At 40.0% G+C, this 26618-nt stretch overlaps 3 protein-coding genes across 3 annotated transcripts; all 3 read left to right on the forward strand.

The window, feature by feature from the left end:
- The first annotated feature begins 646 nt into the window (after positions 1 to 646).
- Positions 647 to 7478, forward strand: pwp1 (PWP1 homolog, endonuclein). The gene is made up of 15 exons (XM_063905017.1): positions 647 to 841; positions 2166 to 2224; positions 2350 to 2528; positions 2838 to 2923; positions 3212 to 3308; positions 3785 to 3895; positions 3998 to 4128; positions 4271 to 4341; positions 4762 to 4858; positions 4957 to 5018; positions 5107 to 5218; positions 5582 to 5672; positions 5975 to 6096; positions 6184 to 6289; positions 6833 to 7478. The coding sequence occupies exons 1-15, from the start codon at positions 776 to 778 to the stop codon at positions 6928 to 6930; spliced, it is 1488 nt and encodes a 495-aa protein (XP_063761087.1). The 5' UTR covers positions 647 to 775; the 3' UTR covers positions 6931 to 7478.
- A 430-nt stretch (positions 7479 to 7908) lies between these two features.
- mrpl42 (mitochondrial ribosomal protein L42) lies at positions 7909 to 11710 on the forward strand. Its single transcript, XM_063905104.1, has 5 exons — positions 7909 to 8068; positions 9918 to 9972; positions 10129 to 10213; positions 10624 to 10787; positions 11587 to 11710. Exons 1-5 carry the CDS (start codon positions 7990 to 7992, stop codon positions 11630 to 11632), a joined length of 429 nt encoding a protein of 142 aa, XP_063761174.1. The 5' UTR covers positions 7909 to 7989; the 3' UTR covers positions 11633 to 11710.
- Positions 11711 to 13740: 2030 nt separating this feature from the next.
- Positions 13741 to 20392, forward strand: ube2nb (ubiquitin-conjugating enzyme E2Nb). Its single transcript, XM_063905531.1, has 4 exons — positions 13741 to 13846; positions 15875 to 16121; positions 16916 to 17056; positions 18374 to 20392. The coding sequence occupies exons 1-4, from the start codon at positions 13817 to 13819 to the stop codon at positions 18415 to 18417; spliced, it is 462 nt and encodes a 153-aa protein (XP_063761601.1). The 5' UTR covers positions 13741 to 13816; the 3' UTR covers positions 18418 to 20392.
- The last annotated feature ends 6226 nt before the right edge of the window (positions 20393 to 26618 follow it).

Raw genomic sequence — 26618 nt, forward strand, 5'->3', positions numbered from 1 at the left:
TCCTTTCACCTATGATGTAGTCAGTATTCACCTGTATTAAAACAAAGCAAAGGTGAGCAAAAACAACATTTACAGTTGTTGAATTCTGAGAATAAAGTGGGACAAAAAATTCAACAATAATAAAAAAAAAAAAAAAAAATTAAATAATAATTAAGTCAAAAGAAAAATGAAAATACTAAAAAATATTTAATCTCAAAATGTCAACAATTATTTGTAATACAATAAAATCATAGAAATATATTAAGAAAACCAGAATCAATTAATTTTTTATCCAAAACAATAAAAATTGACCATGAAAATAAATTAAGATTATTCTTTATATAAAACTCGAAACACTGTATTGAATAAACATGAATAAATGTCATTAAATAATCTTTATAAAATTAAAGATACAAATAAAAATTAATTGAGAAGAATTTCATTATTTAAAAAAGGGGGGGACGTAGTTTGTGTTTTGGCCGAACTTTTCTGTTTGCTGCTTTAAGGAACTAACGTATTTAAAAAATATTTAATCCAAAATATGAAACTGTATTTGTCTTTTTTTATTATTTGATGTAATTCATTTATTCCAAGTCAGTTTAAACCGTGATCTGAATAAATAAAGGTACATTTGTGATCAGGCAGGTTAGTTAACGCCTCTTTTGACGCCATCTACATGCTCGCAGGACCCTTCCTTAACTCACATGTACGCCCCCTGTGTGCATGGAGTGAAACAGTTTGGACACGTTTCTATATTTTATTGTTTCTGAACGATAAACCGAGAGTTTAATCCAAAATGAGCGCGCAGATCACCTGTGTCGGATGGGTAGCGAGAGGCGTCTCCAAGGAAACACCGGACAAAGTGAGTAACTTAGCAACCGTTAGCTAGCTATGCTAATTTGTCAACATGTCACCAACTATGCTCCCAAAAGAGCAAACTTTAGGATTTACTACATAATTACGCATTGTAGACCAGATACAAACTGCAGTGTAATGGAATATAAGGCAATGTGTGTAGTGACAGTAGGTAGAGATGATAAAGGATAGCTAACATACCTAAATACCGATAACACTCTCAATGAAGAGGTACGGATTCCTCGCGTTTCATATTTAAAAAAGAAAAATCCATTTTTAAAATCAATTTATACATTTATAACCTCCATTTAAAATGTAGCTTATTAATATTAATGACATTTTAGCTTTTTGTGTGGTTTTGTGTACCATTTTATTGTAAATGAGTGACAGTGTGGAGGAGACCACTGTGGCAAGTGAGCAGCACCCCCTCAAACAATGCTCCAAATTCAATCCTACAATTCTTCCCAAATTTCTATAATATGCATATTTATTTTCTTATTAATGTAGTAAAGGAATATACTGTCAGCATTGTCCTGCACAATTATGAATAACTAAACTTTGACCTTTTCTATTCTGTGTTTATTTTATGTATTTATTTTTGTGTTAAAAAGATATACACGTTATTGTTGCTTTTGTTCAAAATGTCATAATGTATTTTGGTAATTATACAAAGCTTTGGCAATACTGTCGGTAATTATGGTCCTATAAAAGCTCTTTGAAAGTGACAGCTTCAAGTGTACAGTCTAGCAGTGGCTCAGTCAGTAGGGGCTTGGACTGGGAATCGTAGGGTCGCCGGACAGACTTGAAAATATGGAAGGTGGACTGCTACTTGGAGAGGTCCCAATTCACCTCCTAGGTCCTGCTGCTGTGTCCTTGAGCAAGGCACCGGACACTTCCAATCCCCCCTCCCCATTGCTCCCTGGGCGCTGCACCATAGCTGCCCACTGTTCCTAGCACTAGGATGGGTTAAATGCAGAGGACACATTTCACTGTGTGTGCTCTGCTGTGTGCATGCATGTGACTAATAAAGAGGGTTTCATCCTCTGATTCTATAAGTGTGTTGGTTGTGAGCTCACGTCTTATATTGGGATAAGTGCTAACGTGGCTAACACACAATACCTATATATAATAAGCCCAAGTCACATATCAACTATTTTTAGTTAACTTACCTTACACTGTACGCATAAATTCAATTACTACAATGACGATATATTTAACCACAGGTGTCATAAGAAAACACACATTTTTAACACCGTATATCCTTTTTCTTTTTACCGCACCAAACCCGAGACAAATGAGCAAATAAAGACTATTTTTAAATTTCATTTCAGGTGGAGTTGAGCCAGGAAGAACTTCAGCGCATCATTAGTGAAGCGAAGCAGGAGATTGGGTATGTTGGAGTAAAACTCGCATTACTGCAGGGATCTTTTTACTGAATCTGCCCGAGTCCATCCAAATATGACTGGTATTCTAGGAAAAGCTGAATCATGGTTGTTTGTCTGTCTGCCGAATCAGGGAACTAGCAGCCGAGGAAGAGGAAGACGACGACGACGAAGGCATTTGTGAAGATAATCTTGACGGTAATACAGCGGAGGATGTTGCTGCTGTCCCAAAGAATGAGAACAAGGAGGGAAAGGAGGAAGAGGACGAATTGGCAGAGTACGGCCTGGACAGATATGATGAAGAGGATGCAGGTGAGTGTGGAGGTGTTTGTGTGTGTGTGTGTGTGTGTGTGTGTGTGTGTGTGTGTGTGTGTGTGTGTGTGTGTGTGTGTGTGTGTGTGTGTGTGTGTGTGTGTGTGTGTGTGTGTGTGTGTGTGTGTGTGTGTGTGTGTGTGTGTGTGTGTGTGTGTGTGTGTGTGTGTGTGTGTGTGTGTGTGTGTGTGTGTGTGTGTGTGTGTGTGTGTGTGTGTGTGTGTGTGTGTGTGTGTGTGTGTGTGTGTGTGTTTACAGACTCATTTCTGATAATTCTGCCGATTTACCCCCGTGTTGTCTTCCATTTAGCCACCTCTAATCTGGGAGACAGTCTGGCTGGGCTTACAGTGTACAGCTGTAACGAGGAGGATCCCTACATCACCATCAAAGACACAGTAAGAGCGCTTTACAGATCCAATGTTGTCCTATTTCCAGTAGTTTCAACTGATTTACACGCACACACCACACACACACACACACACACTGCTGTCGCACATCTAGGCAACTCATGAAAATGGCTCTAATTTGAAAAAAATTAAAATAATTTAGCTTCATTTATCAAGTCCTTTTTTTGGTTCTTCGTTAACTATGAAAACATGCATTTGTCTACAAAACAAAGTGAAAAACCATGAAATAAAAGCTTAGACGTTCAGTTTACGTCCAGCTTTTTATTCCCTTTTTAGGACCAGTACGAGCGGGAAGACTTCCAAATCAAACCCAGTGACAATCTGATCCTGACGGGCCGCGCGGAGAAGGACTGCTGCAACTTAGAGATCCACGGTGAAAATCTTCATATGTGACGTTACGTGGAAGACACGGACTCTCTTTTGTTGATAATGTTAGCTACATATCTGATCCTGACATTATCTATTTTAAGTATTTCCGGTTCTGCACAACCCTCCGAATGTTTTCCACATTTGCACACCTCTCTTTATGTCTGCATAGCTTTACACTTCTCATAACAACACTGCACATATTTAATTTGAGTATTTTGTCATAGTGTACTGTACATAGTTAGTTCTATATCTTAACGTGTATAAAACTAGTTTTTTATTTATGTTTTGCTTGTTTTTCGTACAATTTATCTGTGTTGATGTGTGCACCATATACACTGAGGCAGTTCCTCGTATGTGTAACCTACTACTGGTTCGGGAAATCATATGCTAATGTCAATATCAGAAAAGGTATATTGTCCGAAGCGTCTTGTATGATAGACTTCTTCTTAAATATATATTTAACACGTGATCTCTTCACAGTCTATAACTCGGACGAGGACTCTCTGTATGTCCATCACGACATTCTGCTGCCAGCGTACCCTCTGTGTGTGGAGTGGCTCAACTTTGACCCCAGCCCCGGAGAAGGAGCCGGTAAGACAATCCAGTTGTATTCCATTTGAATATAACAACAGCCAAAATGAGTGTGATCTATTTAACGTGCATTAGCTCACCTCGCTGTGCTCCGCGTGTCAGGTAACTACGCCGCTGTGGGGAACATGACTCCTCAGATCGACGTGTGGGACCTGGATGTGGTCGACTGCTTGGAGCCCGCCTTCTCCCTGGGGACCAAAATGGCAGCCAAGAAGAAAAAGAAGAGCAAGAAGGTATTCACAATTTACACTGTCCTCTACCAGCTTTTTATACTATTTATTTTTCTATTTTTGACCCCATCAGTAGCAGACATTTTCCTCGCTTTGTTTCCTGATTTCTTTCACATCATTCACACGTTGTTCTCCTCGATGCCAGGGGGCGGCAGCAGAGCCTACGGAGGGCCACGCGGACGCAGTGCTGGATATATCCTGGAACAGACTGGTCAGGTCAGTATTGAGCGGCATATTTATTTGGATACATTACGCGGGTTGTGGCGTTTTAGTCAGTTTTTCGTAAATAAAAAGCCACTGTCCTTAGGGTTATGACTCGGAGAGCTTTGTAACGTTGCAGAAAATAGGTATTTATTCGGCAATCCAGGCGTCATATAAACATAACGGATCAACATAAACTTCCTCCGTTAAAAAGCAAGTCCTCAGAATATTCCACTATAACTAAAAAGACTATACCGAATTTAAAGACGTGTGCTTGTGCTTGTTTGCTGTATGAAAATATCCTAACAACTTAATTAAAAAAGCTGCACCTTCTGCTTATCAAATATAGAGTTATTTAGACTCTTAATACAAGCTTTTATGGGAGAGTGTGTATAAAAACGCATCTGTTGAACAAAGCCACTTTCTCTCCGTTAGGAATGTGCTGGCCAGCGGATCAGCTGATGACACCGTGATCTTGTGGGATCTCACTCAAGGAAAACCAGCCACTACTCTGCGCAGGCACACTGATAAGGTATTGAGAAGGGAAAATAATTACAACAGGTGTTATTAACGGTTGATTATCTGTCATTATATTCTAAGAATTTCCCTTTTCCCCCCCCCGTCTTCCAGGTTCAGACGGTATCATTCCACCCATTCGAGGCCCAGACTCTGATATCAGGCTCTTACGATAAGTAAGTGTTATTGTTGGTTTGTAGAATGAGCTGATAAACAGATTTACCTTCAGTGAGTTTGAGATACAAAAACATTCTCTCTTTCCAGGACAGCTGTTCTGTACGACTGCCGGAGTCCAGACAACAGCAACCGGACCTGGAGGTTCAGCGGTCAGGTGGAGCGTCTGGCCTGGAACCACTTCTCCCCGTACAACTTCCTGGTACGTGGAAATAATCATACCCATCACCCCAGTTCTCAGAGCTCTGCACTGGCTACCGATCACTCTTTCAACTTGCTTGCTGCTTTTCCAGATGTCATTTAACCACGGTTTATCATTGCACTTCAGCACTTTTTGCAGCACTATGTGTATTTACAATTATTTCTCTCTCTTTTATGAATTGTCTTTTTGTTTTGATTAATGTTGTTCCTAATTATTATGTGTTAACGCCCATTTAAAGCCCTTTGGATTGCCTTTGTGTCTGAAATGTACTCATGAATAAACATACCATCACCTTTAATGCTCATGGTGTGACAAACCTTGTTGATCCACCAGCTCAGTGGTTAAGTGCGTGTTTGTGTGCAGGCCAGCACAGAGGATGGATTCGTCTACTGCCTGGACGCACGCTCAGATAAACCCCTGTTCACGCTGAAGGCTCACGATGAAGAAGTGTCGGGTAGGTGGAAGTTTGTGGAACAACAGTACAAATGATGTGTTTTTCTGCACTGTGTGGTGAGACTGTTGTTGGTGAGTCACTAAGGGAGGGTGAAATGATGGCTTACCATTGTTGCAACACACCAGAAAAACATGTGGTTACTATTTCATCTTGGAAAACATTTGGACGCCAGTGAAACCATTGCAACCAGCAGGCCAATCTCACTGCACTATTCCCCACTGCAATTTTAATTTAGGTGATTGTAAGTCTAGAGCAACTGTCAGTAGAATCTTGAAGACATGCTCACGCTAACATGTGTGCAGGTTTGGACCTCAGCAGCCAGATTAAAGGATGCCTGGTCACCTCATCGGCCGACAAACACGTCAAGATCTGGGACATTTTGGGCAACAAGCCCAACCTGGTGCACTCCAGGGATATGAAAATGGTAAGAGCTTGCAGGTAGACTTCACATTCTTGACAAGTTTGAGGTCTTAAAGAGAGTTTAACAACTTCCTTTTTCTTCCTGTCACAGGGTGTGCTGTTCTGTGCGTCGTGTTGCCCCGATCACCCCTTCGTCTACGCCTTCGGGGGACAGAAGGAAGGCCTGCGGGTTTGGGATATAAGTGATGTTGCAGCAGGTATAGTTTCCTTCTTTGCTGAAGTTCTTTATGTCATACACTTTCAGGACGTAGACCATTAATGCAGAAACAGACAGGATTGTACGCGATAGGCTAAGGGGCGGGACATCCCTGAGCTGTTGACCAATCACAACAGAGCTAACCAATCAGAGCAGACTGGGCTCTGGTTTCAGACAGAGGGTGAAAAGAGGTGCTGGCAGCACAGGCAGTATGAGAGACATGTCACAGTAGAGACACTAAATACTGAAACTGAAAATATATTACATTTATCGTACACTTAAACTGGTATTTAAAATACGTTTGAGATCGCCCCCACCACGGCAGTTCATTGCTGATATTCCTTTTGGTGTGTTTCTCCAAACTGGGGGCATTAGCTGTTGGAAATACACTGACTATAGATGTACAACCCACTTAAAAAAATCCAAAATATCGCTCAACGTCGAATGCAATCTGCCAAATGTGTGTAGATGAGGCAATATACAGTATACTGTTGAGTTTTCAAATAAATAATGCTTGTGTGTTATTGTGATTGTTTACCTTTAGTGACTGAGGTGTTTGGCAGCCGAGAGCGCTTGGTGGCGAACACGGGATCCCAGGCCTCCAGCGCGGCAGCCTCGGCAGAGATGGAAGTCGCCGAGTGACGCTCTTGGATGAATCAGCAACCTGAACACACGAATAAACTGAGAAACGCCTGAAAGCACACCCAGCCGCCCTGCTGTCGGTGTGTTCTCAGAGTGCAGGAGTTCAAGGGGAAAGGATTGGAACAAATACAAATGCATTCCTGAAGAATTCGGAAGGTGGAGAGAATGCAAACTAGCACCGAAAACACCTGAAGAAACGTGTTCAGCTTGTCTCTCGCTACACAGAAAACAACAGCTGCTTTGCACGCTCAAAGATGTGTGAATAAAAGACAAAGCGGTATATTCATGAGTGAATAATCCAAGATGTTTTAAGTGGACGCAGTGATTCAGATATTTCAAATGTTTATATAAGTTTAAGATCTCTTCAGTTTTCCTTTTGTTGTCATATGCTACAAAAACTATTTTAACATGCATACCTGCGTTTCCTGGTAATGGCGAACGGTTTAATAAAAAGTCTGTATACTATCATCTGGCACCTGTATTAGAACATAGTGGACTCATTAATATGCTGTATATTCAATAAATAAATGCAGTTTAATATGTGTAAACCATTTTTCTTCGTGTTGAGTATGTCTTGAATGGATAAAACATTGATTTATCGAACAAATTAATAAAGTTGTAGTTCAATGGAGAGTGCTTTTCTTAGTGGCAACATGTTTGAGTCTGTTTCAAGATCAACAAACCAAACAGTTTACACTCTTTTTCCTGCATAACTAGTTAGTAATCTAACCAGTGTGATGGATTTTGCAGAACATAATCTTGGATAGTGATCTCACCTTTCCTACACTTTAGAAAAGAGAAAGAAGAGTATAATCGAATGGTCCCACAGAGGGGAAATGTTTTCATTGATTTTCTCACCTATATTGAACAGAACAGAGCACATGTATTATCATACAAACAGTTACTACAATTAATAATAATATGTCCCTGTTGTACATATAATGTGCACGTATATACACACCCACAATTCTACCGGATTTTTCGTGTGACAAGCGGAACCGAAGTGACTGAGTCTAACACGGAACTATTTCAGTGATGCACAGCCGATGATAACTAAGCATGGCGTCGGGTCATTTATGCAAACTACACAGTATCTTTACTCGACTTTCTGAAGGCTCCACATTACGACATCTACAAAGTAAGTTGTTTTGTTATCCATTCAACAGTTTGTGAAACCCTTTTAGTTAAAGGTGGTGTTTTTATAACCGTTTATAACCGTTAGCTCAATGGTGTAGCCAGCAATGCTAACAGAGGCTAACCTTGACACTGTTTAGAAGGTAAACACTAGCATTTGGCTAACTGTGTTTTAACTTTAAAAGATAATTAAATATACCTAATAACTCTACATATGAGTATTCCTTAATGAGTGCATTCTCTTGCATGAATGTGAGATATTTATAGTTGATGTTTGTTTATTTTCTACTCTTCTTATTTTTAAAAATATTTGTTATGCCTTATTTTACATTCCTGCAGTAACGCATTTTTTTTCCTCCAACTTTGGGATCATAAATTATATCTTATTTTGACATGTAAGCATGTGTCATACCTGCTACGTTTTGTGTCTTGCACGGACGTCAAACCCAGACATGACAGACTATAGTGTGCAGGGATTCAAGCTTTTTAAATGTGATGTCGGTGCATTACATATAGATTGTGCAGAGAGGGAAGAAGTACTCTTGTCCATGAGTTAAAGTAGAAGTACTCAGATCTTGTCCATGAGTTAAAGTAGAAGTACTCAGATTTTGTTCTTGAGTAAAATTAGAAGTACTCAGGTCTTGTTCTTGAGTTAAAGTAGAAGTACTCAGATCTTGTTCTTGAGTAAAAGTAGAAGTACTCAGATCTTGTTCTTGAGTAAAAGTGGAAGTACTCAGATCTGGTTCTTGAGTTAAAGTAGAAGTACTCAGGTCTTGTACTTGAGTAAAGTAGAAGTACTCCGATCTTGTACTTGAGTAAAAGTAGAAGTACTCAGGTCTTGTTCTTGAGTAAAAGTGGAAGTACTCAGATCTGGTTCTTGAGTTAAAGTAGAAGTACTCAGGTCTTGTACTTGAGTAAAGTAGAAGTACTCCGATCTTGTACTTGAGTAAAAGTAGAAGTACTCAGGTCTTGTACTTGAGTAAAAGTAGAAGTACTCAGGTCTTGTACTTGAGTAAAGTAGAAGTACTCAGATCTTGTTCTTGAGTAAAAGTAGAAGTACTCAGGTCTTGTACTTGAGTAAAGTAGAAGTACTCAGATCTTGTTCTTGAGTAAAAGTAGAAGTACTCAGATCTTGTTCTTGAGTTAAAGTAGAAGTACTCAGATCTTGTTCTTGAGTAAAAGTAGAAGTACTCAGATCTTGTTCTTGAGTTAAAGTAGAAGTACTCAGATCTTGTTCTTGAGTAAAAGTAGAAGTACTCAGATCTTGTACTTGAGTAAAAGTAGAAGTACTCAGATCTTGTTCTTGAGTTAAAGTAGAAGTACTCAGATCTTGTTCTTGAGTAAAAGTAGAAGTACTCAGATCTTGTACTTGAGTAAAAGTAGAAGTACTCAGATCTTGTTCTTGAGTTAAAGTAGAAGTACTCAGATCTTGTTCTTGAGTTAAAGTAGAAGTACTCAGATCTTGTTCTTGAGTAAAAGTAGAAGTACTCAGATCTTGTTCTTGAGTAAAGTAGAAGTACTCAGGTCTTGTACTTGAGTAAAGTAGAAGTACTCAGATCTTGTACTTGAGTAAAGTAGAACTCCTCAGATCTTGTACTTGAGTAAAGTAGAAGTACCAGAGTGTAGGAATACTCTGTCACAGTGAAAGTATTCTAAATGTTCCTCCAGTGAAAGTAGAAAGTACTCTCATCTAAATGTACTTAAAGTAGCGACAGTAAAAGTAGTCATTGTCTGATTGGTCCATTTCAGAATAATATCTCTGATATGTTTTATAATGATTGATCATTAAAGTGTTCTCAGAGCTGGTAAAGGTGCTGCTAGTGTCTCACCTCCTGTTTGTTTTTCTGTTGCAGCATGTCTGGTGCCAATGCGACAGAAGTACTGCGGTCCTTCACTTGACGGTAACGGGTAAGAGCTTCATTTTGAAGTGGCTTATTATATGGAAAAACATAGAAAAGAAATGAAGAAAGCATATTCATTGGTTTGTAATAAAGATACGTAATAAGTAAAGGTGCTTTTTGATATTATGACCAGGATAATAACCTCTCATTTTCTTGAATTTAGCAATGTGGATATTGGTGTGACATCAGACGGGAAAACCATAGTGTGCTACCATCCCAGTGCTGACATTCCCTATGAGCTCACCCAGGTAACAGAGTGATCCATAGCCTCAATCTGTCAGACTGTCTCATGTTTTGCTATTTCTTTTGCCCCTTTGATGCTCATTTGCTAGTAGACAAGACATAAAACAATAATACACATTTAAAGTGCAAGAAAAAACAGAGCAGAATTAAATACAGCAGGATTATCTTGCGAGACCAATGTGCAAGTCTGCAGGAGAAGAGTTAAACTATATACATGTAAATAAATACAATAAGCTTAGTGTTGCAGGGACCGTTGTCAGTGACCAAGTGAATGCAGGATATGTAACCCTTCAAACACCTGATTCCCAGATGTGCATCACTTAAGAAAAACCTCCTGAATAAATCTAAAAAAATAAAGGTAGATGGAACATTTTAAGGATTGATTTTGTTGATCATTTCTTCTTCTTTTTCGCAGCCTATAGAGCGAACAGACCCCCTGAGCAACCCGGTTGAGTCACATGACCAGATCCTAAAGGCCCACCTCAGCAAGGAGGTGCTGCGGGACAAAAAGGGGCCCACCATAGAGGAGCTGAGCAAGATGTTTTTCACCACCAAACACCGGTGGTACCCAGTGGGACAGTAAGTACGGAAATGACACACATTGTGCATTTCATTTTTAACTTATAGTCTTCCTGCCAGGAGGTTTTATGTTAGAAATGTAAAGTACAGGTCCCTAGCGCACACAAACTACCGGATGCTAACTTGCATATGTGGTGTTAATAAGCACAATTGGCAGGAGATCCATTAATAAGCATTAATTAGCGAATGCTTGCAACAACAAAAAAAAAGCTAGGCCGATTTGGCCAATTAAATGGAGGATGATGAATCCATTTTTGGGATCGAAAAATCCCCTAGATCTTCAAAATCAACCCAAAATCCACTCACCGGGAGTACACATATGGCCACTTCCTGCTTAAAGCTGCTTATTTGGATTCTGAAAATGGCAGAAATTGATTCACCATCGTCAATAACCTCCTACAACACTCCAAAGTGGTCCAAATCGAGTGATTTATTTTAAAACTATTGTCCGCATGTGCTAATTAATGCAACTTATACTAATTGTGCAAATTACCCCTTTCATATGTAAGTTAGCATCTGGCAGTTTCTATATGCTGGGGACCCGTACCATACATTTAAGTCATACAACTACATATCCAGGTTCATAAGAGGACTCTATGAGCTGGCCAATAGACCTTTACCTGCCTAAGTATGGATATAGTGCTGGCCTTTGTTTCAACACTTGGTGGCTTTTTGTGCTCCTTTTTTGTTTTCCCACCATGAAGTTGTACATACAGTATATTATTGAGGCAAAATGTAAGAGCTGAAGGAAAATACATCAAAGATATGAATGAATGTCCTTGTGTGTCGTTGTTCACAGGTACCACCAGAGACGCAGGAAGAAGGATCCTCCAAAAGACAGATAGTTGAAGGCCAAAGTTTCAGAATTGCAAATATTGTTGTTTGTGTTGTCACAATGATGTATAATAAACTGTTGAATAGTACATAGGTTGTCATGTTTTGGAGTCGGTGCTGGATGCTCATTTAATTTGCACAATTGGCCTTAATAAGCATATGCAGACAATAGCTAAAAAAACGGATTGGCCTATTTGGACAATTTTGGAGGTTATTGAGGATGTTGAATTTATTCTCGGGATCATAAATGGTTGTTTTAACCAGAAAGTAACCATATCTGTACTCAGTGGGGTGATTCTGATTCAAATTTGGGTCGATTTTAAGGTTTTATGTGTCCCAAAACTGCTTTTTTTTATCATAATCCTCACCATCCTCGATAACCTCAGAAACCAGTGTTGTTGTTGTTGTTGTTGTTCTCATCCAAAGAGAACCGAGGTATTGATCCAGGTTTTGCCTCTGGTTTGTTCCATTGTTGCACTACAAGATGCAAACAGATAATGATTTGACTAGCCGTGTGCTCATCCACCTGCCATCATTTATAAACTACACTTGTATGAAAACAAACATAAAACCTACTGTTTTTTTCTTAGAATTTAAATTTCTCAATCTTAATATTAAGCTATGCCAAAGACATGGCTCTATAGATGATCTGCCTTTTGGTCCAGACTGAAATATCTCAGCAACTATTGGACACTTTGGATGGAAATTTGGTACAGAAATTCACGATCCCCAGAGGATGAACCCTACTGACTTTGGGGAACCTCTGATTCTTACTGTTGTTCCACCATTGGGTTTACATTGGTGGTTCAGACATACTGTATCTTGAGTGATAGACGCAATTGTCTTGACATTTACAACAGAAATTCAAGGTCCCTGGAGGATGCATTTTAAGAACTTTGGTGATCCTCTGTCATTTCACTACTGTTGGATTGAGTGTTTTACACCGATCTGCCATAACATGACCACTGACAGGTGAAGTGAAGCACCGTGATGATCACGTTAGAATGGCACCTGTCAGTGGGGGGGGATATGTTGGGCAGCAAGTGAACACTCTGTCCTCAAAGTTGAAGTGTTGGAAGCAGGAGAGGCGTAAGGATGTGAGCGACTTTGACAAGGGCCAAAATGTGATGGATAGACGACTGGGTCAGAGCATCCCCCAAACTGCAGCTCTTGTGGGGGGTTCCCGGTCTGCAGTGGTCAGTACCTACCAAAAGTGGTCCATTCATTTAAAAAAAGGGTTTTTGTCTTTCTGTTATGTTTCAGAATATTGTCAAACAAGTAATATAGAAAACAACTGTACATATCATTCTTATTCCCATCTTTAGGGATGCAAAATTAGGGAGAGGGTTCCCAAAATATGAGGATTTGATGCATGTATGGTCAGAAATGTTTTAGGATCAGACCAAGTTTTCTCCAGAATATCTTCAAATGAATTCATAGAAAAGAATTATATGTACTTGGAGCAATTTCCAATAGTGTAGCTTTAATATAACAGAATGGTCTTTTCCTGATTATAAGCAATACACAACCTCATGCTCTAAGGGAAATAGAAGGTCAAATCAAATCTAATAAATACAATTTTATAAAACAAAGAAATCATTGCAATAATATGAAGGCAGAAAATAACGTGTTTTTTTGTGTATTGAAACAAATATGTTTTGTATGAAGGAGAGAAAACATGCTTTTGTTTAGAAAACTGGCTTTTATGAACAAAACGGTTTAAAAAAAAGATGAATGCTATTGACGGAAAGCTGCAAATGTTTTTATTAAAAACACATTTGGTTTTGACTGGCTTCTTATACTTACTATTTTTTAAAGGGGTGCCATATTGTTGTAATTAAATTAAAAGTTAAAATGTGCAAAATTGGGTTTAAAGTCAGTCCATTTCTTCTGGTGAATGTGACATTTTCCCAAAAATAAAGTAGTTAGGAGAAGGGTTAGGGTTAAACAAAATTACAGGAATAGTCAATATCATTTGAAATATCTCTAGTGTCTCTTTTTATATATATATTGTGTGTAACTTTTTTATAATCGAGATAAAATATGGGCAAAACAATCATGCACCTCATATTTAGTGACGTCATCTGAAACCACCGGAAGTCTGAATTATTAGCCCCGCCCCCCGCCCCGCAGTCAGTCAATCCGACCTGAAGAGAAGGCGAGTCCACGGCTAAAAATATAATAGCTAACACAAGATGGCCGGTTTGCCTCGTAGGATTATAAAGGTACACTTTACACCACACCTTGTTTTCGTATATAAACACACTCTTGCGTGGGGTATTGTAAAATGTATGTGGTGAGAATATGGAACTAAATTAAAGGCTAAAAAACGTGTAATTCTGACGTTAGCATTACTAGCATGGTTAGCTCATATCAAGCTAGCACGGTCTTTTTCTATTTTGTTTTCCACTTCCGTTCACTCCCTTCTTCTCTAGCTGTGTTTTATGTTCTCCGCTAGATTTATTGTCGTGCTTTAAGTGTAATTTTTATGACACTGTGTTGTTAATGTATGGTATGAATCAACAAATTATGACGTTTTGTCCTAGTCGCCATATGAATGGATTCGCTAATGTTAGCCATGCTAGCAGTTGTAGCTTTTTGGTGATTGGTACACACATGTCTGGATGTGAAAACGCTCCCCTTGTGCATTCAGCACATGTAAATGCTTGAGATAAAGCAACATTGTTCATTTTGTTTCCTTTGTATGATATGATATGAGAAAATAGGGAGACATGTAAGGGCCTTTTGCGTTGCGGTTTCCTCCATCAGGCCTCAATCAGCCTATTCCGCCACTTCTTCCTGCATCTTATTTATCGACACTAGCAGGTTTTTCACAGCCTTTAAAACTACCGTAAACAAAGTGAAAACACATCACAAGCTTCCATTATGGACAATATGTTTTCCAATCTTAGTGAAGGAGTGTACGGTATTTACGACCAGATGTGCCAGTGTACCCAGTGGTGTAAAGTAACTAAGTACATTTACTCAAGTACTGTACTGAAGTACTCATACTTCACTTGAGTATTCACAAAAAAAAATTCCTACTTCTACCCCACTACAATTCAGAAGTAAATGGTGTAATTTTACTCCACTACAGTTATTTAATCCTTTTAGTTACTCTGCAGATTTGGATTACTGATGGTAAATATAATCAGCCCTTAAATCAGACTTTAGTTCACCTGCAGTAAATCCAGCAGCTACCCTGCAGTATACAAAGCCATTCAAACTAGCTGCACCTTTACCAGCTCTGAGAACACTTTAATGATCAATCATTATAAAACATATCAGAGATATTATTCTGAAATGGACCAATCAGACAATGACTACTTTTACTGTCGCTGCTTTAAGTACATTTAGAGGAGAGTACTTTCTACTTTCACTGGAGGAACATTTAGAATACTTTTACTGTGACAGAGTATTCCTACACTCTGGTACTGTTTTCCGGCATTTATTTATTGTCTTTCCAATCACAACGAAGGCATGTACACTACACTATACTACACATGATTTAACCAGCTTACTTCCTGTTGACTGCAGCTATCGCTGCACCTGCTTTTCTTCATTGAAAAAATGCTTCACTTCCTTTTTTGTACCCATAGTGTCGTCAGCCTGCTGTATTGCAGTAAAACGCAGAATTACGCCACCAAACACCTTCATATTATCTCAAAAGGATCCTTAAATAACTGAGCGCTGAAATAAGACATCTCTTATTTAGAAAAAATAAAACAAATGCTATTTCAGTAATGAATTGGCTATCCATTAAGCGCTATAGATCCAGTGGTAAACCTGTGAATACCTGCTGGTTTAGTAAGCTTTAAGGTATTTTTAACAGAATATGTTTATAGTTTGGATAATAGGCGGACAAAACAAGCGCTTCAAGATTTAAGATCTTTTAGATTTTCTGACCTTTTGTATTGCAAGAAAGAAGAGATTAGAGATTGTAGATTTATCTACAATGAAAACAATGCTACGCAATCCTGAATTAGCTTGTTTTTTTGTCAACAAATTAGTGTTTGTTTATGTTCACCATTGAACTGCTTATCCAGCTTTCACACACCTTGTGAGTTTCCGTGTTAAACAACAGTTCATGGAATGTGGTTTTGTCTGATTCTGGGTATGGCGTGTAAAAGTGTGTGTGACTAAGCAGGGTGAAAGTATCATTATAAACTTGACAGTCTATACCCACAGCAATGTTTTTATACTCGGGGAATGTCAACGAAAGTATTGTCTATTTCTATTCTGTCCACGCGCAGGAGACGCAGCGGTTGATGGCAGAGCCCGTTCCCGGGATCACGGCCACGCCAGATGAAGGGAACGCACGCTACTTCCATGTGATCATCGCAGGGCCTCAAGACTCTCCTTTTGAAGGAGGCACATTTAAACTTGAACTATTTCTTCCAGAAGAGTATCCCATGGCAGCTCCCAAAGTGCGATTCATGACCAAAATCTACCACCCCAATGTTGACAAACTGGGAAGAATATGTTTAGACATTTTGAAAGGTAAGAAAGCCTCTTAATAGGAAATAGATTATGGTTGACTTTAACGGGGGACCTTACTCACAGCAGGAATGTAAAGGATAATTTTTGCTTGCTGGGACTTTTTTAAAAACCCTTAAAATGTTCAGAAAATAACCTGATTATGGCTTGTGACACCTGACACATGATCAAGCTGCTTACCATATATTCAAACAACCCAGAGTCCTCTTCGCATCCCTTTGGAGAGTCTTATGTCTGCACACACAACAAATGAATTCCAAAACAAACTTGCTTTTCAGAGAAATGTATTTTTAGCTGTCTGTTGTTTTTGGAGCTGCTGAGAGTCTCCGCGTCATTGTGGTACTTTCGTGAAACACATTTTCTTCCGAGTAAAGTCAAAGATGAGAAATGTCATTGTCCTTATGATATGACATGGCTGAAGAGCAGCTGACAAATAAAGCCCCAGGAAACAGAAGTGGTAACAACCATTGAATCAGCGTTTGACGTAAATAACATCAAGGTCATGTTTACTTGAGCAGAGCAAAGCAAAGCAGCAAGGGCGGGGGGGCTGCTAAAATTGCCTTTAAGGTAATACAGAATATAATGGAACAGACAGTGATTCAAACACAAGTTGATCTGCTTTTATTGTTTTTGATTCATTTGATTTAAAGGAGGATGACTGGGTTTCCTTTATCGAGTTTCCCCAGGAAAACGTGGATCTCAAATTCCACTTACGCCAGTACTTTATCACCCTGAAGTTTCCCTTTTGATTTTAAGCCTCTCCTCTCTCTGTGCCTCTTTCTGAACTTCTCTCACAGATAAGTGGTCTCCAGCCCTGCAGATCCGCACAGTGTTGCTATCCATCCAGGCGTTATTAAGTGCTCCCAATCCAGATGACCCCCTGGCAAACGATGTTGCAGAGCAGTGGAAGAAAAACGAAAGCAATGCCATTGAGACAGGTGAGGATTACCGCCATGTTCATGTTCATTAAAGCACTCTGAACTTGACAGAAAACATGGTTGTAAGGAATCGAGGTTAGTATTGATGCCGTTATTCAGTCTGCAAACTGAGATTGCCTCTCTAAATCCAGAGAAACACAGTCCAATGACGAGGTTTGTTTTAAGACTGCCTCTGTTTTAGTCGCTCACAGGTCGGAGTCCCGTGAAAAAGAAGCTCTGCACAGAGGGCAATTAAATACTTTGAGCAGGTCTGGCATAAAATATGTTAAATGGCCAGCCGGTAATGCTCTGCAGTGAAGCGAAAACAAAGTATTAATTCAGTTTAAATATCAGGCGCTTTCATCACAGTCGTCCTGCAACAACATGGAGCTTGCCTTACTGAGATAAACGCACAAATATGAGGGCATGTACACCTCAGAGACTCACACGTACTAAATGATCTACATTACAGAGCGGACTGCTTATCCCAAAACACACACAGGCTCGTCATCAGATGATTTCTATTTATTTAGATATGTTCCCTTACAGTCCCTAAAACAATGAAAAGGAGTCATGTCCTTAGATGAACATCCCCTTTAATTTAAGCAAAGAAACCAGAATGCTGACATGCTTTTACTCGGTAATGCACGGCTGCTGTGTGGTGGTTTTTCCTCACGTCTGTCGGAGACCATCTGAGTTGGTCTTCTCTCGGTTATCCCATACACATGTGCAGTAGTGATAACAACTTTGCTCTCTGCTATTTTTCCTTGCAAACTCACATAAATCTGTTCAATTAAAGGAGTTGACTAGCTCTTGAATAACTCTGTTATATAATCCTAACGGCATGCCAAAGTTGTGTTGGTTCAACAACCCTCCAGTCTGACCGGTTTCTTACTTTCATCCCTCAGAGAAATAGTGTTTTACATTTGATTGCTCCAAGTCCTTACTATATCCTCCACAGCAGGCATCTGAACGTTTAAAATCACCACTTTGATTTACTTTGAGAGGTTTAGTCTTTGAAACACCTCAAAGATGACGTCCATAGGAGATGAATTGGTCACCCGTAGATTATGTTCACACATCAGACAGTTCACACACACAAATCGAATACATGTTCAGTGTCTACTTTGTTTATTCACTGCAGTTATTGACGTAAACAAGCAGTCTGAGACATTGTGTACAGCTTGGTAACTTGTTTGTTTTTGGTGTTATTGTAAGAGCCGTTAAAGGAGGGTTAAGAAACACTGGGACCTTGTCTGTGTACACTCTGCTCTTATCCACTGTCCTCCTCACACCCCCCTCCCATATCTTCTCTTGTGTCCCCCCTCCCTCCCACAGCCCGATCATGGACCAGGCTCTACGCGGGCAACACTGAAGTATAGAAGAAGAGAGACGAGGCGTCTGAATGTGATCCAGAAAAATGTACTCCTCCTATTCTGTCAACAACATTCGAATTCAAACAGACACACACAAAAAAAGATTATAAGTCCAAAATCTATTTGAAAGAAACGACGAGATTTACTGCTGCAGACCTCTGGGTGACTTATTTCCTCTCTAAGATGCGTTAAGTATGTGTTAGCCTCCCCCCCCCCTCTTGTGTTGCTATTTAAATGCATGGACAGAACGACACCCTCCCCACTACAGTCTTAAAAATAACTCCTCGCGATATGCTGTCCCGAAACGAGGCACATACTGGTACGTTTGCAAACTATACATGTATTAAAGCTGTTCTTCTTTTAACACATGCATTATTTGTCAACACATCTGTATGTCTTTTGTGAGAGAGGACGTGTCTCTTCACGAGCAGACGGGGGACATCTGAACACCATTGATGAAGTTTGTCATGAGTTTGAGAGTAGCCAGCGAGGAGGCTAGTTAGATTTCCACTCCTGTGCACGCCAACACGTCACAACACTGAATATGTAGGTGGTGCTGCAGCTACAGTAGGTCAGCACCTGCTCACTGAGTACCGAGCACGGGGGGGGGGACTGAATTGGCCTAAAAATCAAGTACATTTAGAGGTTCCTCACAGAAGGTACCGCCTGAAGCCCTCCTTAACGTGCAGTGCCAATCAACTGCGGCACGTTTCAATCGGAGGGTCATTCCACCATTTTGCATGTAAATTAGAAGACACTTGCTGTACACCTGCCAAATTAACAGGTAGTGCTGAACCGCTAACATTTAGAAACCCGTCGTCCATGCTCCCCCCCCCCCCGCAGATATCATTTTATGTATTTAACCTCAAAGGCAGATCATCGTGTGATTGGACGGGGCAGTTACAATGAGGGCTGTTCATGATAATCCAAAATCTGTTCATGATTTTTTCATTCAAATAGAGTTCAATGTTTTTCAGTGGGACAGTTTGGGGAGGGTGAGCAGGTTATTCCCACATGCTTAGAGAAAGCCATTCCCAACACATTCAGAAGAGTAGACGGATAGATGGCCCTGTGTTAGCATGTTAGCAGGATGTGTTGTAGATGTCTCCCTTTTTTTTTAAGGGTGTAGGAGGCCGAGTTGTTGTTTTTCCCGTGTCTTTTTTTAAACTGTCTGTCCATGCTATCTATGTTGCCTCTTCTCTTATTTTATTTTCAGTGTTCCTTCATTAAAAAGGCAAGTACCGTGCACCCAACATCCGGACAGCCGATGGTACATTTCATTGTGAGTGTTGGAGAGCACTGAGGCAAAGGGTTTTGTTGTCGGGTAAAAAAAAAAATCCATCACCGTGAATTCTTCTGAGTTTGTCTCTCCTTCAACCCCACCCCCCCCCCCCCTGCTTCTGCTCTTCCCATGATACTGATCTGTGATGATTTTGCAAAGTGCATTGAATTGATTGGGTCATTGTGGTGGCAAAATAAAAAGAATTCAAGATTAAAAAAAGGCTATTACAGATTCTCTTATCGGGCCAAAGAGTCCCTCAAAATTGTTTGAAAATCCTTCCTTTTAAAAGATAGAGGTAGCTGAGGGAGAACTGTGATGTTTAGTAGTGGACGTTTTTAGCTAGCCCTCTGTTCTCGCTCTTTATCGGATTGTCGATGACTCGGTGTTGCCTGGATCGGTTTGTGTCCCGTCCTCACTCAGAATTATTAACCAACTCTTTCTAACTACTGCATTTACTCAAGCGTGGATGCTGAGAGGAGCACGGCTTTAAAAGATAAAAAACCTGCTTAATTTATTGTTTCTCCAGACAGTAATCGTAACCAAGAAACAGTCACTGGATTTTAGACAAAAGCATCTAGATAAAAAATACTGAGGTCTGATTAATCAGCTCCCCATGTGTTTAAATTCTGTTAGTGATTTCAGTACAAACATGGCTCTTCAAATGCTCTGTAAATAAACTGAGTTGAGTAAGTAAGTAGACACTTGTCTGGTTCCTGTGTGGAGTTTGTGTTCCCCGTAAGGAGAGACGTTGCAGTGAACTATTAGCAGCGCATCTTTTTTTCTGATTCAGTGGCTGCAACACTTTCAAATTGCATTTTAAGAACTCTAAAGTAAATATGTATACGTTTGGTGAGGCATTCAGGAACACATTGTGCATGAGCGGTGTGTTGTGAAGCATCGCTGAGACACTTCATCTGCAGGAGGAGCGCCGTCCATGTCCAGCTGAGGGAGGATTACAGTTCAACAGGAGTAAGTTACATAAAAACACAGAAGGCCAATTATTAAGAAAAAGATGTTTAATTAAAGCAAAAATCAAGCTTTCTTACCAAAGGTAAAAAATAAATTAAAAATATATAAAGTTTTATAAATAAAATAACTGAATAAATAATGATACAGCATGCACAAGTGTGAGGTGAAAATAAATCACAGATTAAGTGCATTATGCTACATAGGTCTGGTTATAGATCGATTGGGAAACTATTTTGTTACAGCAGAAGTTTGAAAAAGAAATGGAATTAAATAAAGATAAACATAAAACCCCCAAAATATTCTCACAGAGACCTATATATCTTCAGGAGTATCTAAACATAATGTAATATAAATATACAGAATACATTTGAATACTCTTATATATACCAATCTACTGAGCATATAAGATCAAATATTCTTTATTGATATGACATTGGGAAATGTTTTCATTGCAAGCTGCATGTAAAACAAAGAATTGCACAACACACTATCAAAGGGTTGAATTACAGCTAAAACAACATCAAAGTAGGGTCATATTTACATTTACGGTGCAGGAATGGCAAACATATTATGCAAAACTGCTTGAATGTCAATTTTTGCACAATGGAAAGGCTTTTAGAAACCCACCTCCCCTTATACCCTGCTCTATCATAGCCGTCCACTAGATGGCGCTGCATGCAAACCGAGGAGCTCGCCACGACACCTGTTAACTGAGAGAATGAAGCTGTCAGTGCTTCTTCCTCTGGGTTTGCATAGATGTGGGTTTGAATGACTTACTCCCTCATGAAGGTGTGTGTCTAAGATGTTTGGATACCTGAGCAAACACTCTCTGTGGCTCTTTGGCCTCAGTTTTACAGCTGCCTGCACCTGTCCTGGAGGCCGGGTGTTTTTCTTGCTCCTAACAAAGGGGTTGCACAATGTTTTATGATTATGGCTCATGGTTTATATGGCAACTGTGAGTCATTGAAGCCGTTTTGCAGCCATTCTTTGAGTGGAAGTGCAGGAAATGATTCCCCGGACTGTCGGATATATCCTGCAGAACATTAGCCAAGTCTCCGAGGCTCACTTTCAGCATCCATTACGAGAAAATACAAGGTTAAAGTGACTTTTATCAGAGAGTCAACACACAATTCGTGTTTTAATTGAGCTTATTTGTTAAGAACTACTGATAAAACCACATTAAATTTCATCTTGAACAATTTGAGCAGGTTATTGGCTCAGTTTTTATAGACCTTGACGTAATTTACATCACATTTATGGTTTGTTTTTGCCAACTTACGAAAGATGAATGACCTTTTTGACATATATGACTGTTGAACAAGAGGTAGATATCAATAGAAAGACAATTATTTTCAAGTAAAATCCCAAATGCTAGGTTGTAGTCAGAAGATATTGAGGTATTTTAAGGATAAGTCTCCCACGCAACACACACATATTTGGCTTTTTCCATATTTCTAATTCTTTGTGCTGGCTGTTTTTCCTCACAAATTGAAAATGTCCTGGCTGTGAGAACAAACCCTGATCAATAAAGATGACAAAGTCTCTGTAAACGCTCTTAAAGCCATCACACTGCCAGGATTACAACCATTAACCACTGCTTTTGGATTGTTCACCCACTTAAAGGGAGCTTAAACTGCGGTTTAGAGGTTAGTTTTACCCTTTAAAAACTTTTAAGATGCTTAAACTATTTAAAGTATTGGTCTTTATCATTATCCAAATTCATTCTTCCTGTTTGCATATTTTTTTCTGAAGATTGACTAATGCAAAATCAAGAAAGTCGTAGGTAACCAACATGGATTCAAACCATTTTAAACATTTGCTTCCTCTGTTTATTAATCCATAATTCCAAGGACAAATGTACAGATTTAATGTCAATTTAAAAGCCTTTTTTCAAATGTATATATATATATATATATTTGTTAGTTTTCCTCCTTTTCAGGGAATGTGTCTGCCTCATGAGGCTGTTCTACATGCATCAGCATCCCCATTGAAAATGGCCTCAAATGTGAATTGACATGTATGACATCATGTTGTGGTCGTGTCATGTCTGTTATGTCGACAGCCTCCTAAACGTAGCCCTGCTGCTCTGACAGATCCTCTCTCTGTGGCTGCGGGTTAGACTCGTCACACGCTGTTGAAGTCGGCCGACAGACACCATCCTGTTTTTTGGCATCAGCTCTTATCTGAAAACCAATACCTGCTCTGGTTAGCTGGCTGCGGTCCAGCTTTGAAGTGGACATCCTCTTTTACCTCATCTTCCTCTTTATTACCCATTTCTTTCCCTCCTCTCCTCTTTAACTCTTCCCTTCCTATTTCTCCCTTTTCATGCTACTTCTATACATTGTTTTCCCGGTTCTTCCTCTAACCTTCCTTCTGTTTCCTCTTATCTCTTTCTGTTTCCTCTTCCTCTCCTCATCTTCTTTCTTCCGATCTTATCCCTTCCCTTCCTCCTCCCATTCTCTTGCCTCTTCTATACATGGTTTTCCGTGTTCTTCCTCTAATTTTCCCTCTTGTTTCCTCTCATTTCCTCTTTCCCTTTACCTCCAAATTCACTCCTTCTCTTACTTTCCTTTCCTCACCCACTCTCTTTCCTTCCTCTTAGCTTTCTTCCTCCTTTTTCCCTCTTCATTTTCAACTTTCCTCCCTATCCTCTTCCCCCTTTACTTCCTACAATTCCCCCTTTGTTTCACCACTTTCCTTTCTCCTTGTCTTTTTAATCTCCCCTTCTTTCCTTTCCTTTCTTCTTTCACTTTCCTTCCTCTCATCTCGTTTTTCGTCTTTCCAACTTACTCTCCCATCCTTTTCCTTCCTTCCTTCCTCACTCCCTCACCCTCTTCCAGCTTCCTCCCCCTCTCCTCTCTTCCTCCTTTTTATTCCACCCTTACAGTCAGACGCCTCTCACCTGTTCCTCCTGCTCTTATATAACCGCCCCTTATGTCTAAAAACAAAAGTCATTGGGCCAAAAGGTATCCCCTCACTTCCCAGTACTCCTCTGACTTTTCCTGGAGTTTGATTCCAGTAACACACCCGCTATCACAGCTGCAGTGGAAAACTAAAGCCGGCAGTGCTTTGTTTGCTGTAAATGTATATTAGGAAAGACACCTTTATCCATTTTCCAAAAATAAGGGTGAATATTCCTCCTCTTGAATTTATGAGCTAACATTATGCCTGGTTATTTTGGCTCACTCGTACCTGAGGCAGTTTTCTTCATCTGTTACTCTCTCTATTTATTCCTAGATGACATCCATCCACATCAGAAATCTATCCATAGTCTCAGATCAATTAATCAATACCATAATACAGATATATTGTCGGCTGGGATTCCTCTGCTGCTGCTGAGACGTCATCCACACGGAGAACAGGCTGTCCCGGCCCGTCCTTCCACTTCCCCGACTCCCTCTATAAATAACAGGCACTGCGGAAAGGATAGCTCTGTGTGTGTGTGTGTGTGTGTGTGTGTGTGTGTGTGTGTGTGTGTGTGTGTGTGTGTGTGTGTGTGTGTGTGTGTGTGTGTGTGTGTGTGTGTGTGTGTGTGTGTGTGTGTGTGTGTGTGTGTGTGTGTGTGCCTTGCAGAAGCCCCTGCATGCATGCAAGGAAAGGGTACCCGGGCACATATTACACAACAAGATACGTGTCCCATTTCTTGGAAGTAGCAGCTTTTTTTTTTTAACCCTTTGACGTGTTTAATTTACAGATTATCTGCACTTATTGTGAAATATCTGTTAATTCCTCACACTTGTTTTTCTCCTCCTACCTCCTCGCAACTCCCCTGCATTCATCTCCTTATAATAATTAAGGAATTGACAGGTTTTTTTTGAGAAGCAAGAACAAAAATCCATGTGTTGAATCAGTGATAGCTCCCCGTGGATGGTGTTGAGGGCAATGGGGCAAATACCGGTAAAATACTAGGAATAATGAGCACTGATTGCGTCAGATGTTGACACACCCACACACACACATACTGTGCATACCATACAGGCAGAGGCATGGCTGTGTTAAAGCGTAAATAATTAACAATTCATTGAATGTCTTTATGGTGCCTCGGCAGGGAAACAACCACCCAGACGTGAAAACAAACCCACGCTGAGAGAGTATCTGAGGGAGGGAAGTCATGCTGACCGTGGCGATCAATAACCCGCCGAACAGTGTTCTGATAGCGAGGTCTCGGGGGGTCAATATGTCTGAGTGTGTTTCCATGGGCGTTACATGGATGGAGATCAGCAGGTTATCGGGACATGTTGCCGACAGAACAGATTTCAGCTGATTCCCCCCTGAGGACGACCGAGAGATACAGCCGCGCTCAATCACAGGACTGAACGCCTGCAGGTTATCAGGTGTTTGTCAAGCTGATGTGTTGCAATGACTAGTGCCAATTAATTCATCAATTGGGATTTCATATGAGGCATTTTGGTCCAGTTGCAATACTAGGGTTGCAACTAATGACACTTAAGCGACGTCCACACTCAATACTGTGTGGACAACCCCCACAGGAGCAACTTGGAGAGTCAGGCCCAAAGACACAATGACATGCTGACCTCAGAGGGGATTGAACCTGTGCTCCCCCTGTTAATCTGCCAATTATATTTATAGGTAACGTCCAAATTTGTTATAGAAGTGACCAATAAGCCTTTTGTTTTTAACTCAATTCAAATGTATAATGACTTATGAAGGACATTGAGCACATTTGAGAAGCTGGAAGCAGAGAATATATGGCTACTTTGTTGAAATTGGTTGGTTATGACAAAATATCTCATCCAAATCCTAACTATGAGGAACACTGCAACACATTTTAAGTTGTCTAAACCTTAATACCTGCAAAACTAATGACGGTATTTGTATTTATCACAAAATATCAAGTATTAGCATGCTAACAAAATGCTAAGACAGCTCTGTAGCATGTTGCTTGATAAAAATGATGTGAACAATTGCATTGACTTGTTATTTGGTTATTCAAGCTCTTATATAACCAAGGCCTGGTCCACACGTACATGAATATTTTATTAAACGTCATTTCGTCCAAACACAAATCCTGTTTCCGTTTACTGAAAACTGAGCTTTTTTTTAAACCCCCTAGCCAGAGTGAAGACATTCCAGGAAACTCTATTCTCAGTCTTGACGCTTTTTAACTTCTTTGACTTGTTACGTCAGTGTGTGCAACGTTATCTCCCGTGTGAGGCGTCACCAATATATAACCTTGCTAACAGGACGTTTACATGTTAACACACAGCTCAAATATACCGTGTCTCTTGCATTATATGGAGGAACAAAGGTGACAGAATGCACTAGCCAGGTCACTGCCACATGATCCGTCACTCCCATGACACTGCCCCCTGTGTGTGTGTGTGTGTGTGTGTGTGTGTGTGTGTGTGTGTGTGTGTGTGTGTGTGCGTGTGTGTGTGTGTGCGTGTGTGTGTGTGTGTGTGTGTGTGTGTGTGTGTGGCGACCTACCCACTGACTTTGACTGCGTTTCCATTGGGTTCATGCATTTTCATCTGCATGGAGATTTGTTTGCACACTGCTTTTGTGCACAGGAGTTAAAACCTTGTTTCATGGACCACGCACAATTTAAATGTGTATGATTGATCAGTTTCATATAATTTAGAGGACACACAACCTTTAATTTATACAAACATCATTCAGAGACTGAACACCATGTATTTGTATTATTACAAGTTAGTGAGCAACACATTTTCCACATGCACGTAATACACTGTTTGTTTGTCACATGGTTTGCCACAGACCCAGTCCTGGTTCTCCTCAGGTCATCATGATGATTATAGCTCGATAAACAGCAGCAAATCTCCAGCTTTAGCCCGATTACACCGGCAGATACAACACACACACATGTTTGTAATAGTCCCTTTAGCAGCACAGAAATAGATAATGTGATTTAGCACTTTTTATTCCCACAACACAACGTCACATGCAGCCGTACAGTACTCCCCCCCTTTCCCTG

Source organism: Eleginops maclovinus, chromosome 17, assembly GCF_036324505.1.
Source record: "Eleginops maclovinus isolate JMC-PN-2008 ecotype Puerto Natales chromosome 17, JC_Emac_rtc_rv5, whole genome shotgun sequence".
Classification (NCBI taxonomy): Eukaryota; Metazoa; Chordata; class Actinopteri; order Perciformes; family Eleginopidae; genus Eleginops; species Eleginops maclovinus.

Coding starts and splice junctions, on each gene's coding strand:
- mrpl42 (XM_063905104.1), top strand. CDS start 7,990: ATGGCGTCGGGTCATTTATGCAAACTACACAGTATCTTTACTCGACTT. Junction 9,973..10,128: donor CCTTCACTTGACGGTAACGG/GTAAGAGCTTCA, acceptor TCTTGAATTTAG/CAATGTGGATATTGGTGTGA. Junction 10,214..10,623: donor TTCCCTATGAGCTCACCCAG/GTAACAGAGTGA, acceptor TCTTTTTCGCAG/CCTATAGAGCGAACAGACCC.
- ube2nb (XM_063905531.1), top strand. CDS start 13,817: ATGGCCGGTTTGCCTCGTAGGATTATAAAG. Junction 16,122..16,915: donor ATGTTTAGACATTTTGAAAG/GTAAGAAAGCCT, acceptor CTTCTCTCACAG/ATAAGTGGTCTCCAGCCCTG. Junction 17,057..18,373: donor AAGCAATGCCATTGAGACAG/GTGAGGATTACC, acceptor TCCCTCCCACAG/CCCGATCATGGACCAGGCTC.
- pwp1 (XM_063905017.1), top strand. CDS start 776: ATGAGCGCGCAGATCACCTGTGTCGGATGGGTAGCGAGAGGCGTCTCC. Junction 842..2,165: donor CCAAGGAAACACCGGACAAA/GTGAGTAACTTA, acceptor ATTTCATTTCAG/GTGGAGTTGAGCCAGGAAGA. Junction 3,309..3,784: donor CTGCAACTTAGAGATCCACG/GTGAAAATCTTC, acceptor ATCTCTTCACAG/TCTATAACTCGGACGAGGAC.